The sequence below is a fragment of the Mauremys mutica genome, chromosome 11 (assembly GCF_020497125.1).
Source record: "Mauremys mutica isolate MM-2020 ecotype Southern chromosome 11, ASM2049712v1, whole genome shotgun sequence".
NCBI classification, from domain to species: Eukaryota; Metazoa; Chordata; order Testudines; family Geoemydidae; genus Mauremys; species Mauremys mutica.
In genome coordinates, this window is record NC_059082.1 from 43,870,672 (window position 1) to 43,886,141 (window position 15,470).

At 42.0% G+C, this 15,470-nt stretch overlaps 1 protein-coding gene across 8 annotated transcripts in view; it reads left to right on the forward strand.

The window, feature by feature from the left end:
* The window catches only part of NEO1 (neogenin 1), a 553,761-nt gene that overhangs the window by 217,152 nt on the left and 321,139 nt on the right, over nucleotides 1–15,470 (forward strand). For all 8 annotated transcript variants that reach the window (XM_044979726.1, XM_044979730.1, XM_044979728.1 and 5 more), the window contains one exon: nucleotides 6,882–7,199. In XM_044979726.1, coding sequence (XP_044835661.1) covers nucleotides 6,882–7,199 — 318 coding nt within the window. The remainder of the gene's footprint in view (nucleotides 1–6,881; nucleotides 7,200–15,470) is intronic.

The following is a 15,470-nucleotide window of genomic DNA, read 5'->3' on the forward strand; positions in this document are numbered from 1 at the left end:
GAAACCTCCCGGCCCCACAGAAACACCCCGCCCCAGGGCCGTCCAGCCCTGCAGAAACAAACCCTCCTTCCCCAGCGCCGCCCCACCAAAACAGCTGTGGGCCAAAAAGGAAGGTTGGGGGTGGGGAGGTGATACTTTATTTGAAATCAGCTGGGGGCTCCCAGCTGAAGAGGTGGCTGGGAGCCTCAGGGTCAAATTAAAGGGCTCGGGGCTCCGGTGGCTGGGGGAACCCGGCAGGGTCGGCTCTAGGTGTTTTGCGGCCCCAAGCAAAAAAAAACTTGGCTGCCCCCCATCCCAGCCCTGGGCTCCCCCCTGTACCCTCCTGCTGCCCCAATCCTGGGCTCTCCCCCCACTGACCCACACCCCCTGCCGCCCCAGTGCTGGGCTTCCCCCTTTCCTCCCCACCAGTGCCTCCCCCCCCACACACCTCCTGCCTCCCCAGCCCTGGGTCACTAGTAATGCTCCCAGGGCAGGTCATTCAGCAGGAATTTTGGATGTGCACAAAACATAGACAGGATTGGTTCCCATATGGTTACAGAGCTGCAGTAAAGTGGAACAATTTTCAGCTTGTGTGATTGGAAGATATCTGGATGCATATTATAAGACTGTCCTCCATAAATGAGGAAAAGTTGAGGTGCCTTTATTATTCTTTTGTTCCACTCTTTCTTTCTATGGGGAATTTGCCAATGCAATATCACTGTCTTCCTTAAACAAAATGTCAATGGCTGTTGAAAATAGCAATTCCAGTGCTAATAAGCATTTCTTGCTCAATTTTATCCTGCTTTTTCTACAGCAAGTTATAGTGGATCAGTATATTTGATTTGGGAGAAATGAAGTAACAGCTGCCCAAACTGAGCTTGAGCACTCCTGAATCCTGAGGTGTTCAAATCTGGAAGGCAGGTGCTGGAGGGGGGGGGGGGGGGCTGTGGGCTCCATGGGGGAGCATGGCAACAATGTGTCTGGAGCTGCACGGAGCCAGACACGCTGGTCTGAGTGGCACGGTAAGGGGGCTGGAGGTTGGAGAAGGGGTAGGGAGTTCCAGGGGGCAGTCAAGAGACAGGGAGCAGGGGTGGTTGGATGGGGCAGAGGTTCAGGGGGGGCAGTCAGGGGACAGGCAGCAGTAGGATAGGCATGGGAGTCCCATGGGTTTATCAGGGGACAGGTAGGGGGTGGGGTCCTGGGGGAAAGTTGGGGGTCTCAGGAGGGGGCAGTTGGGGACAAGGAGAAGGGAGGCTTAGATAGGGGCTGGGGTCCCAAGGGGCAGTTGGAGCAGGGGTCTTGGGAGGGAGCAATCGGGGGACAAGGAGCAGCTGCATTTAGATAGGGGTGAGGGTCCTGGGGGGCAGTTGGGGCAGAGGTCTGGGGAGGGGGCAAACAGTGGCTGCGTTCCGGGATTCAAACCGCTCTGGGCTGCCGGAAGCCGCGGGGAGCCCTGAACCCTTTAAATCCCAGCCACGGCTGGGAATCTCTGCGGGCAGCCCAGAACCCTCTGACTCCCGGCTCCGGCTGAGATTTAAAGGGCTCTGCGCTCCCTGCCGCTGCGGGAAACCCAGAGCCTTTTGATTCCCAGCCGCGGCTGGGATTTAAAGGGCTCTGCGCTCCCCGCTGCTGCGGGCAACCCAGAGCCTTTTGATTCCCGGCCGCGGCTGGGATTTAAAGGGCTCTGGGTTGCCCGCAGTGGCGGGGAGCGTAGAGCCCTTTAAATCCCCGCGGTTGCTGGCAGCCCACAGCTCTTTGCTTCCTGGCGCAGCCGTGATTCAAAGGCCTCTGGGCTGCCCGCAGAGCTCCGTGTGCGGGGGATTTAGAATCCCCTCGCGGGCCGCACAGTGAGGCTCCGCGGGCCGCATGTTGTGCAGGCCTGATCTATACAGAATGCCGTAAGATTGGGTCCCTAATCCATGAAGTATTGGAACTCATTTACAAAACATTTCTTAAACATTTCATGAATATATTGTCTCATACTATAGAATTAGAATTTATAATCCCTATTCCATGATGAGATATCTTTGAGCTATAATGTATCTTAATTAAAACTATCTTTAGATAGGTTTTTTTTCCCTCAAAAAGCATTTTATAAAAAAAAATCCTATTTAACTAAAAAAAAATCTGATTTTTTTTTTTGGTTTTTAAAGCATTGATTTTTATCTACCCTGCTATCCACAATATACATGCAGATAAGACTAAGGAAAGGCAAGTCTTACCAAAATGCCAGAAATCTGACCCAAAATACCACTTTTCAGTGGTGAAGCCAGTTTGGTTTCCATTTAGTCCTTGATTTCTCTGGACTATGAATAAGGATCCTAGAGAGACAAGGATGGTGAAATAATATCTCTCATTGGACCACTTCTGTTGGTGGGAGAGAGAAGCTTTTGAGCCACACAGAGTACTACTTCAGGTCTGGAAAAGGAATTCCCAGCCTCACACCTAAATACAAGGTGGAACAGATTGTTCAGCATAAGTAGTTAACACGTTCTAATAGACCATGCAAGCTGAAGTGGCCTCTTAACACTCCTGCAGTCATAGGACAAAAAAGGATGAGGGAGTGGGTTACAGATTGTAATAATAAGCCATATATCCAGTGTCTTTACTATAACCATGATTTTTGGTGTCTAGCAAAATTATTAATTTAAGCTCCCAGGCTTGTTTTGAAAGTGTTTTGCAGATTTCCTTTGAGGAGGACTATGAGGTCAGATATGGAGTGATCATTTTGTGAAATGTGTTTTCCCCTCAATGATATAATGTTTTAATTTTTATCATTTTTCTGTGTGAGTTCATTAGAGAGCGTAGTGATCGTCCGGTTTTACCCACATAGTTATAATTGGGGACATTTAGTGCATTAGATGAGGTACACCACATGTTGTGATAGGCTTGTGTGGGTCCCATAGATCTTGAAAGGTGTGTTGTGGGGCATATTGATCATTGTAGAAATGGAGATGTATCAGCAGGTTTTGCATGTGTTGTTATGGCAGAGTCTGGTGCCGCATTGAGATGATGGGTCCTGGTCTGTATGGAGGTTGCTTCTGATGATGAGCTTAGGGAGATTGGAGAGTTGTTTGAAGGCTGGAAGAGGGGGTTTAGGAAAAAAATATTTCAGGATGTGGTCACTATCAAGGATGGGTTGTAATTATTTAATGGTTACCTGTATGTGTTCCTGTATGGGTGGTAGGTAACAACTAGGGCCATGAGGTTTTTTTTTTTTCTTCTTCCTGTTTTGAAGCAAGTTCTCTTGGGGTATTTGGGTGGCCTTTCCAAGATGTAATCTGCTTTTTCTGTTGGAGTGTCCTTGTTTGGTGAAGGTGGTTTTAAGTGTGTGAAGGTATATATCCTGGACTTTCTTTTCGGAGCATGTTCTGTGGAATCTGAGGACCTTGATATAAGATTTCTTGGTGTGTTTAGTGGATCTGTGAAGATAAATGTAGTGATGCGTGTTTCTCTTGTATTTAGTTGTTTGTAGGATTCCATTATTGAGCTGACTGTGCTGTCCAGGAAGCTGTGGGAATGTTCTAGAGAAAGTTTGATAGATGGATGTTGGTTGCTGAAGTTTGATGGAAATCTGTGAGGGAGTTTAGGTTGTCTGTCCAGAGGATGAAAATGTCATAGATGTAACTGAGGTATATAATTGGTTTTGTGCTGTATTTGTCCAGAAATTCTTCCTCAAGGTGGCCCATGAAGAGGTTGGCATACTGGGGAGGTATCCTGATACCCATGCCTGTTCCCGTGGTTTGGACAAAGTGTTTGTTGTTGTATGTAACGTTATTATGGGTAAGGATGAAATAGGTGAGTTTAAGGATGAAATAGGTGAGTTTAACAATGTGTTTGGGGTGGATCTCTGAGTGTTGTCCATTGTCTTGTAGATATTTGAGGTAGGAATGTGTGTGTCATTGTAAGGGATGTTGGTGTATAGGGAGGTGACATCCCTGGTGGCAAGAATGGTGTTGTGATAGAGGTTGTTAATGTTGCAGAGTTTCTGGAGGAAGTCAGTTGTGAAAAGACATTTTATCTTTGTCTCAGTTTGGCATTGTTGTCTTGTCTTCAGCTGACAGATGGATGCTCTTGGTTTCTTAGAAGCCTCTTGTCAGTTTCCTCAATTTGTTCCCCAGCTTGGTATGGAAATAAACTTCAGTGTTTTATTTCCGTGTTAGTAGTGCTTCTGAACCAAGTTGCCACATGTTATATTATACCCTCTTATTTTGTGGTTAAAGGCTCTGGTGGTGGTATTTTAAATTATATTAGTATGATACCAGCAGTGTGATTTATTATGTGTGACATATCCTGCTTCCAATTCCTCAGTGGAGAGGGAGAATCACCTTCATGGTCAAACAAATAGTTAGGGCACCCTATCATTCTTTCTTATTAGCTGATATGAAAATGTTAAGACTGCTCTTGCCACCAGACCAACATTATAATAACTGTTTTATTAAGAGATCCTGATTTGGTTGTCAGTCTCTGTTCCCTCCCAAAATAATTTCTTGCTTCTTTGATGAGTTTTCTCTGGCAGTGATGAAGCTATGATAAAAGTAAGTGATACTGACATACAGTCCTTCTCTCTCCCTCGCTGACAACACTAGGAATATAGTAATTAAAACCCATGCAATAGAATATGAATATTAATTATAGAAGTTTATTTGAGAATAATTAAAAATGGAAAGGTAATCATGTTTACCCTTTAATTAATGTAGGAGTAAAAAACTGTACTATGGTACCACATGATATGTTAGACTCAGAATTGGATTACAAATAATTACCCAAAAAGCAGACACTCTTGTCCCTCAAGGTCTAATTTCTTAATGTTTTTATTTCATACTATTGCAAATAAGACATCAGACTGCTCTCACTGGTATCCATATATCACAAAAGGTCAAGGAAAAATGTCCTGAAAGACAATACCATCTTGTTCCTATAAATATACTAAAGTAGCACTTAGCCATTAATCAAATATTTCATTCAGTTAGAGATAACATTTTTAAATGGTGTATGTCAGTTTGGATCTGGAAGATAATGCTCTTGATAAATCTTGAAACTTATTATTTAGACCTCTTTACAGTAATGAATTGATCAAAGTTGTAAAACACATTATTTATAATATAAAGAAACTGGAATCTATAAGACAAAGACATTTAATTCTGCTCTAATTTTTTTTTTACATTCTGTAGAATTAAAGTAAAATAAAATGTGTTAACTATTTAGAGTTGGCCGTGACACACATCTGGGAAAATTGATACACTCTGCCCACAACATGCAATTCCGAAATATTAGAGTAATTTATAAGTCCAGTCCATCAGAGTTATAAAACCAAAACTTACTAAAGTTATTTTAGAGAGATACCAGTAATTAGATTGTCACGTTAAGGACTAAGATTTCTTTATCTTCAAAAGAGCAGCTGAACTTTTATATTTTTATAACTTTTATATTTGCAGCCAAATATAAACACTTTAACTAGAAAATGATGCTACAAAAACTGAATTTAACTAGATTTCAGATTGACTGTCTCCCGTTAAGAAACAGCTTGAATTTTAAATAAAAAAGTGGGTCATCAACAAAATAAGACTACTCAAATTGATTAAGGGTTTCAGCAAAAAGATGGGGGGCAAAATGTTCATGTTTTAAAATGCAGAAATAGCTATTTATAGCTAGAGAGCTTAAAAGGAATAAGAAGTGTTTTAAGAGAAGAAAAAACGATGCCAAATATAGCTTTATTAACAAAGGAGATAACGTCTACAACTTCTTAAAAACAAGCCCTGGGCAAAAATTTTATCCTGACAACACCCCATGAGGTAAGGAAGAACTACTGCCCCTTTTATTGTCCTGCTTTGGCTTATTGTCAATACAAGAAATTCGACTTTGTGTAATGGCACCAGTCACTGAACAACAATTAGTGTTCCAGTATATTATTGCAGTGATAGTGGGTCTACCTTGGCATGCAGTATAGCAAATCTTGTCACAAGTCTCTGATATAGTGTCCAAGTTTTGTTGAATGTCCACAGCAAACAAAATTAAACTTGGATTTAATAACAACACTGCAAGGCATTAATAGGCCTTTGGTGCATATTTTGACTGCTGAAAGTGTTAACCAATCAGTATGTATGTTAGGGGCACTGGAAGGGGGGGAAGGGATCCTGGGTGAGGGGAGGGATGGCATGGCGGGGCGGGGGGGCATGGTTCAGTTCTGATGGCTCCGCCACTGTTAGGAAGCTTCCGCTGCCCCTGATGTATGTCTTGGGCAGTTAAAAGGTTAACTTTTTAATCCTAAAGTTTCATTAAACTAAATTTGTCAAAATTGGGATGATTGGAATACAACTTCTTCCCCTATTAAAAAAGTTATTGTGGGATTCTGGGAAGGATGAGGGCAAAAAAGCTGATTTTTATAGGCCAAGCTTAGTTATTCTTATAGCATGTCAGTATGTTGAATTTTTTTCTGTTCTGTCATAGGGCTTAGTAGAAAGTAACTTGGACATATAGGTGTTCTTGATGGCCCTTTCTCTTTCTTTTTATCTTGATCAGAAGTTAGTCAGGCTAGTGCTTTTGACTTTGTATCTTTTCTTTTCGGATTGTCCTTGAACCTTTAATAACAAATAGGGTTTTCCATAAAGTTGTCCTACAAAAATTTCAGTGTTGTCTCAAATTCCTAACACAGTTGTTCACTGAAGATATTTCCTGTCAATAGAAAATATTGGAAACCTTAAAATATTTTCAACTTGCTTGAACAGAAGAATATGACATTTCCAAACTATTAAGAAATACATTTAGTACTGTAAGAGTTATGAGTAGTATGGCACACTAGATATTCTAATATTTTTCTGTTCCCTGTAAGAAACGTCTCCTTATATTAATAACTATGGAAGGGTAAACAAACATTTCCAGATTTTACTTATGTTTTATAGGGTCCACCGTGAGAACCTTCACTCCGTTTTATTTTCTTGTGGAGCCAGTGGACACGTTATCAGTTCGAGGGGCTTTTATCATACTGAACTGTTCAGCTTACTGTGAGCCTTCTCCAAAAATTGAATGGAAGAAAGATGGGACTTTCCTAAATTTGGTGTCAGATGACCGGCGCCAGCTGCTACCAGATGGATCTTTATTAATAAACAGTGTGGTGCATTCCAAACACAATAAACCTGACGAAGGATATTATCAATGTGTGGCAACTGTGGAAAGCCTTGGGACCATTGTAAGCAGAACAGCAAAGCTTACAGTAGCAGGTGAGTCCTGTAATTGAGTGCATGATGATTGACTGCATGATAATGTCAATGTGCATGTGACGGGATCCCCGGGGTGCAGCCTGGGACTGAGGGACTGCTTTGCCCCCTTAACTCTCCAGCCTGGGCTGTCTCTCACAATGCTTTGCTGGTAACAAGTAGCAAACCCCTCCAGGCGCTGTTATCACTCAGCAGAACTGCATTTGGAGTCCCGTACTCAGCTAGATTGCATGAATGCTCCCAGAGTCACTCATGAATCACAGAGAGAGGCACCAGCCAAATCCCCCCCAGCTCCCAGGCTTGTACCTCAGGAATATACTGTCTTGCACTGCTCAAGATGAGTAATGCAAGTTTATTAATTGGTTTACCTCTTCATCAATAGGAAGTGGATATCCACCAGTCTTTGTAAATGTGAGCAGATTTATCAAACACTTCAGGCAAACTCACTGGTAAAGATGACCAGTAAAACAAGTTTATTGACTACAAAAGATAGTTTTTAAGTGATTATATAAGTGATAGGTAAAAAGTCAGAGTGGTTACCAACATAAAATAAAATATAAGCACGCAGTCTAAACTCTCATCTCTATTAGACTGGGCAACACCTAGATTAAACAGTTTTTCTCACCCCACTAGATATTGCAGTTCATAGTACATAGGTTTCACCCTTGAAGCCTGGACCAGTCTCCCCTCTTGGAGTTTTCAGTCTTCTGAATGTCCTTATTGCTTGCAACATAGGTGGGAGGAGGAGAAAAGGCCAAGCATAGGGGCCCCGGTGTTCTGGTTTAAACCCTCAGTCCCATGTGCTTGGAGAACACAAGTTCAGGCATGTCTGGTGGGCATTGCTGAGTCCCCAGGAAAGGTTGAGCAATTCCCCTGGTGTGGCCTTGTGCACGTGAGTCATTGCATTGTAGCTCCCTTGCCTTCAGAGATGGGTGGCCAGAGAGTGGCGGCTAGTGGCCAGGCACCTAGCTCTGAAGGTGGCATCCCGCCAGCAGCAGTGCAGAAGTAAGGGTGGCAATAACATACCATGCCACCCTTTTGTCTGCGCTGCTGCCTTCAGAGCTGGGCGGCCAGAGAGTGGTAGCTACTGACTGAGGGCCCAGCTCTGCAGGCAGCAGCTCAGAAGTAAGGGTGGCAATACCATACTATGCCCTCCTTACTTCTGCGCTGCTGCTACTGGTGGCTCTGACTTCAGAGCCGGGCTCCTGGCCAGCAGCTGCCGCTCTCCAGCTGCCCAACTCTGAAGGCAGTGCCACTGACAGCAGTAGTGCAGAAGTAAGGGTAGCAGTACTGCAGCCCCCCCCCTCCCCCTCCCCCTACAATTACAACACTGAAATTTTACATTTAAATACCTGAAATCATGAAATTTGTTATTTTTAAAATCCTATGATCGTGAAATTGATCACAATGTACCCTGAATTTGGTAGGGACCTATTTATAGCTGAGGACTCAGGAATGTCTGATTCTATTATTTTTATGGACAATGTAGCTTTATGCAAACTACATACACTACATGAAAGAGGCTTATAATTACTTCACAACAGCAAATCAGACTTCAAAAACAAAAGAAAAAGAAGCCGAAGCAATTTAAGAAGAAAAAATTGGCCATGCAGCAATTTTCCTTCGTTTCTCTAATGATCTGCTTGCCAGCTTTTCTGACAATTTTTTCTTCTGCGAACAAATGGCTCAGGGTAATGAATTCATTCTGACTGGTGCTACAGCATCTCCCAGAGCTGCTATTTGTTGCCATTTATATTCAGACATTGTCTCTATTACATTATTGTGAAAGATCAGTAACAATGGAAATAAACAACTGATTTTTCTCCATCTTACAGCAGTGACTTCCAGAGTATCTCTGAAATGGGAAGTGTATTTTTTTTTTAATATAATTCCTATATGTTTTTTGGAAATGACATTAAAAGCAACCCCAATAATTTTATCTAAAATAATTATAATCTAGCCTCTTTTGACTGAGTAGTGGTATTTGATTTTGCTGAGTTCTACACCAGATCATTTACACTGTGTGGCATGTCTGTTCTCATTTTCAGTGCAATGATTATGAATAGGTAAAGTTAATAGAGTGAGAAACAAAGAGAATTCAAAACACCTTTTAAAATGTCCAGTCCTTGTTTTCCCCTTTGTACCATTTTGAAAATTCCAGTGATCTAGGGTGGAGTTTCTGTGACCATATCACCTTTAATAAACTTAGAAATGCTGCACAGACAGATTTTTTTTGTTTTGTTTTGTTTGCACTCCTAAAGGTACATTTAAAAAAGTTTGTAAGCATTGGCATAAACAAATCTGTCCACTCTGGATGAGGCCATTGTAGTACAAATGTATACCACACAAACATTTTCAACCCACACACCCACATTCAGCAACCCTGCTGTCTTAGAAGAATATTGATTGTGGGTGGAAACATTTGTTAGAAATGCATATGTGACAAAATATCACTTCTACAATTTGTATAACTAGTAAAACTGAAATTATTAATTAAAATAATTAAAGTTGGGTAGGTTGGTCTTATATGATGTATAGGAGCTTATGTTGCCATCTGTGCTGGGATGCACTTCATATGTTTAAAAAATGGAGAGGTGTAATGTACAGTTTTTTATTGAAATGAGTTTGGAATAACTGTATTACTTACAAATGGCAAAACTGCAGGTGAGTAATGCAGTTCAGTGATTGCTAATAAAACACTTACGCTACATTACATTGTGTACCCCGCATATGACAAATTCTACAGATACTATGCTTGAGTTTTTAACTTTTTTTTTAAAAAAAGGGTATTTTTCAGAACCTTCTACATGTAAAGCCAGGCTGGCTACATGCTGTGAATATATAGGCTTTCAAAGGAATGGTAAATTGTAAGTGATACTCTCAAGACTGATTCCCCACTCTGGCACTTTGAGTGCAGAAGGTAGGGGCCTGAAAGTATTCTAAAACTTAATACTGGTCACTCCAGGCTTGTATAAAAACTTCCAAGGTTACAGCTTCTCTCTGGTCTTGTATGGGTAGATGCTGCCACCACCCAAATGCAACCCCCTCACTTTTGAGAACTGACAAAGGTGCACTTGGGAATTCCTTCCTGTGGGGTACCCTCACGCCTTTTCATGCCCCCCTCCGGGGAAGAGCTGAGAAAGAAAAACAAAGGAAATTAGCTGTTGCCACCAGCTAATTAAACAATATATGCACAACCTCTGAGGATACAACCCCTCCCCCCCCAAAACCTGTTCTTAAAAAAAGTAAATTTTATTAAAAACAAAAAGAAAGAAAATACATCTGGAACTTAGTCTTTTGCTAGATTTTAAAAAAACAACTTACAAAAATTGAATGTCAAGTATAACCTTCTTGAGGTCCAGCTTAATGGTTACAAGCAAAACAAAAGCATTTGGGGGTTAGCAGAGAGGAGTCTACAAGCCAATAAGAAATAACCCTAATCATGTCTTCCTAGACATTCCCTGATTCTTAGGTATGATTTGATGATTTTTCATACCTAGTTTAAAGCTTCCTACAGCATAGTTCAGCCCTGTTCCACTCCGGAGAACAACAAGAGACAGACAAAAGGGGAGTCTTGTTTCAATTTTAAAAAGTTCTAGCCTTCCCGTTGGCCCTTTTGGCGAGGTGCCCACTCACTTCCTTTTACCTATGCATGCAGTAAGACTTTTTAACCCTTTACAGGGAAAGCAAGTAGAGAACAGCTACCAAGAGGGATTTTATAGCTAGCTAGCTGGCTGGCTGGGTATTCATAAAAGGAAGCTTATCCCGCACCTTACCCCACCCCACCCCCCTTCATTTATCACAGATACATTTTATAAATATTATTAAATCTAAAAGTTTTCCCTACATCATGATGTCACACATTTAATGATCTGCCAACATTAGAAACAGATGCCTTATACCTGGGGGGGAGGGATAGCTCAGTGGTTTGAGCATTGGCCTGCTAAACCCAGGGTTGTGAGCTCAATCCTTGAGGGGGCCACTTAGGGATCTGGGGCAAAAATTGGTCCTGCTAGTGAAGGCAGGGGGCTGGACTCAATGACCTTTCAAGGTCCCTTCCAGCTCTAGGAGATTGGTATATCTCCAATTATTACCTTTCTATAGAGCATAGAAAATATCAACAACTAAGATGTTGCTGCTGATACATACTTTGCATTCATTAATATTATATGCAGTGCTGAATAAGATCTGTCTGCTTAGAAAAGCTTTGTAAAATATCATTTAATTCTCAGTTTCTGAGTTTTAGATTGCTTTGACCATTACTAGCGACAAAGAGTCCTGTGGCACCTTATAGACTAACAGAAGTATGAGAGCATAAGCTTTCGTGGGCGAATACTCACTTCGTCAGATGCATATAGTGGAAATTTCCAGAGGCAGGTATAAATATGCAGGCAAGAATCAGTCCAGAGATAACAAGGTTAGTTCAGTCACGGAGGATGAGGCCCTCTTCTAGCAGTTGAGGTGTGAGAAGGAGGAGAAACTGCTTTTGAGTTGGCTAGCCATTCAGTCTTTGTTTAATTCTGAGCTGATGGTGTCAAATTTGCAGATGAACTGAAGCTCAGTTTCTCTTTGAAGTCTGGTCCTGAAGTTTTTTTGCTGCAGGATGGCTACCTTTAAATCTGCTATTGTATGTCCAGGGAGGTTGAAGTGTTCTCCTACAGGTTTTTGTATATTGCCATTCCTAATATCTGACTGGTGTCCATTTATCCTTTTTACGTAGGGACTGTCCAGTTTCGCCGATGTACATAGCAGAGGGGGCATTGCTGGCACATGATGGCGTATATTACATTGATGGACGTGCAGGTGAATGAACTGGTGATGTTGTGGCTGATCTGGTTAGGTCCTGTGATGGTGTCGCTGGTGTAGATATGTGGGCAGAGTTGGCATCAAGGTTTGTTGCATGGATTGGTTCCTGAGTTAGAGTTATGATGGTGCGGTGTGTGGTTGCTGGTGAGAATATGCTTAAGGTTGTCAGGTTATCTGTGGGCGAGGACTGGCCTGCCTCCCAAGGCCTGTGAAAGCGAGGGATTGTTGTCCGGAATGGGTTGTGGATCATTGATGATGTGTTTGAGAGGTTTTAGCTGAGGACTGTAGGTGATGGCCAGTGGAGTTCTGTTGGTTTCTTTCTTGTGCTTGTCTTGCAGCAGGAGGCTTCTGGGTACACTTCTGGCTCTGTTGATTTGTTTCCTTATTTCCTTGTGCGGGTATTGTAGTTTTGAGAATGCTTGGTAAAGATCTTGTAGGTGTTGGTCTCTGTCTGAGGGGTTCGAGCAAATGCGGTTGTACTTCAGCACTTGGCTGTAGATGATGGATCGTGTGATGTGTCCGGGATGGAAGCTGGAAGCATGAAGGTAGGCTTAGTGGTTGGTGGACTTCCGGTATAGGGTGGTGTTAACGTGACCATCACGTATTTCTACCGTGGTGTCTAGGAAGTGGACCTCCCGTGTAGATTGGTCCAGGCTGAGGTTGATGGTGGGGTGGAAGCTGTTGAAATCGTGGTGGAATTCTTTCAGAGTCTCCTTCCCATGGGTCCAGATGATGAAGATGTCATCAATGTAGCGTAGGTAGAGAAGGGGGGGTCAGTGGATGAGAGCTGAGGTGGACGAGAGCTTGAGAGGCAGGCTCAGCAGGTGACAAGTGAATCCCGGGACAGGGTGGAGCGAGCAACAGGGGGAGAAGTGAGCAGCAGGTGGGTCGTGGGGAAGAGGTGGGGCTGGGGGTGGGGCCTTGGAGAAAGGGGTGGGGCAAGGGGTTGGGCCTTGCCGGGCAGGGTGTCCAGTTTTCAGCAGTTAGAAAGTTGGCACCCCTAGTGGGAAGAGTAGCAGCTGCTGCTCACCTGGAGGAGCATTCAGGGACGGCTCTGGTCAGAGAGATACTGGTGGTGTCCCTGCCTTGCTCTGAGTGTGGCTCCCCTCCCCTGTCCTGCCTCATTCACACCTCCATCCCATCAGGGGGGAGGCAGCAAACTGGTTGTGGGGGCACAATGGAAAAAGATTGGGGACCACTGCACTAAGCAAACCGTGTCCTGCAAATTATTCATTATATTCTGGTTTTGGAAACTTTTCCAAGTAGAAAGCCTATCAGCTGCTTGGTGATACCATGCTATTGAAGACCCAACCTCTCAAGTTGCATGCAGTCAGTTGGAGTGCAAAATGGGTAAAATTTTCTTGGTGGAAAAGATTACTAATGATTTGTTACTTTAAATCTTCCATTTTAATGCTAAATATTTTTATTTACAAGATGTTGGACCAAGGTCTCCATGACCAGTATGAGTTGATTACAAGTACTAAGATCTTTTCCTCTGTTTTTTTTTTAAACTGGTTCCTCATGCAATTTGCAAAAATGGTGTGGAAGTTATTAGGTGGTATTATCATCAAGGGGAAGAAAAGGCATTTATGGGGTGGAGTGTTTACATAAATTAAATCACTTGACTTTTTTATCATTAATTTATATCAGGTTGAAACTTTGTAAAACTAATTTGAAAATTTGTGCTACTGCAGCTTCAGATAAAATTTAAAATGATCTAATCTATAAATGCCATTCTTTCTTTTTAAAACGCCACTATACCACTGTGATAGGCAGCAGACAAAATACTGACAATTAAGGCTCCGATCTCACTAACGCTTAGCAGGTCACATGAATCGTCTCATTGACTTCAGTGGGGCTGTTCATGCTTAAAGTTAAGTTTGTGTGTAAGTTTTTGCAGCAGCAGGAGCTAAAAATTTACTTTTCTCTTAGTGGCATAAAATTTTTGTCACTTCAAAACTTAATAGCTTCCACGTTCCAGGCACCTACTGTTACTTAGACTTTCAGTATGTTAAATTTATTGTGAACTAATTTATAAAAAGAGCCAAAATGTACAAAAATAGACGTTTATATGGGCCCCTGTGTCCATATTTAGGCACCTAATTGACTTAGGAGAACAAGCCCCACTGACTTCAGAACTGCAAACCCTGAGAGATGAGTATAGTCTTTTTGAAACATTTTAGCTTCTTAACTTGTGGAATTTCAATATATTGATAGGTGGTGCTGGTTGCAAATATAGCCTGGGCTATTTGCTTATTAATTTGTGTTGTGTTTGTACTAAGGATGTTAATGAGACTGTAGAATTATTTTTTTACTATACATATGAACATTTTAAGTGTGCAACTTAGTAGAAAAAATTTCTATGTAAAAACTAAAAATTCTACCAACAATTAGGAAACTAAAAAATCGAATACAAAATATCCACTTTATCAATAACATGGGAAGAAAACTAAGAGCTAGCATCACGTAAATATAAAATCAGTTTAAATAAAATGATTTAAATAAAATAATTTAAAAAAGTAATAAAATAATTTAAAAAATCATGACATTTATGCTCTCCTTTTTTGGTCAAGCCCCAGAATGTTAAACAAGAGTTCAGAGAAAGTCTAGATGACAGTGCTGATAACATCAGTGCCTCATCTCCTTTAGAGCTCCCATGGTTGTTGTGGTGGATCTGAATTAGTGGCAGCAATTGTGGGAAATTCTAGGGAAAAGGCTAGTGTAGATAAGGGGCTTTCAGTTCTTTATCACAATATCAGAAGATGTAGATGGAAAAAAGTTTTATTATAGTAGAGCTCTAGTTCTGCTGTGAAGTTAAGAACGCCTTTGTGTTTAAAGGTCGATGTCTCTAAATGCTATAAAATCCGCATGTTTACGCTGATTGCCTTGAAATTTGGTGTGCCTCATGAAGGCAGGTTAGTGATCCAAATCTTGGGGTCATTTGATCCATTGATTCCTGAGATACAGCCCTCACTGCATCTCAAAGAAACCCTCATCTTTTCTTAAGTTTGCTGGAGTCTATCAATGTTTTTTGCACAGAGCTAGGTATCAAACCATGATTTTGATCATGCCCCAAATGGTCTCAATCTCTCAACATTTACCCCAGCTAATGCATGACATTCTCACTTGCCCTTTAGGGGAGAAACATTGAAAACAATATCTGAAAGAATCTAGCTCTAGATTGGCATGTGCCAAAGGGATTTCACTGCGCATGTGCAGACAAAGTGCCCAAAAGGTTTGCTAGCCAATCATGACTCATAGAAGCTGTGTGGCTCAAGGCGATATATTATGGCTGTTGAACCTGAGCACACCTGTGCGCTGTAAATTCAAATACAGCCTTGTGCAGAAATTTGAGAGGTATGGGAGTAGGCATATTGCCACTCAGGGAGAGCGGGGTCTTAAAAAGACAGCTCCTAAGCTACCAGAGGAGCAAGCAACCAGGAGCAGCAAATGGGAGTTTTGTGAGGG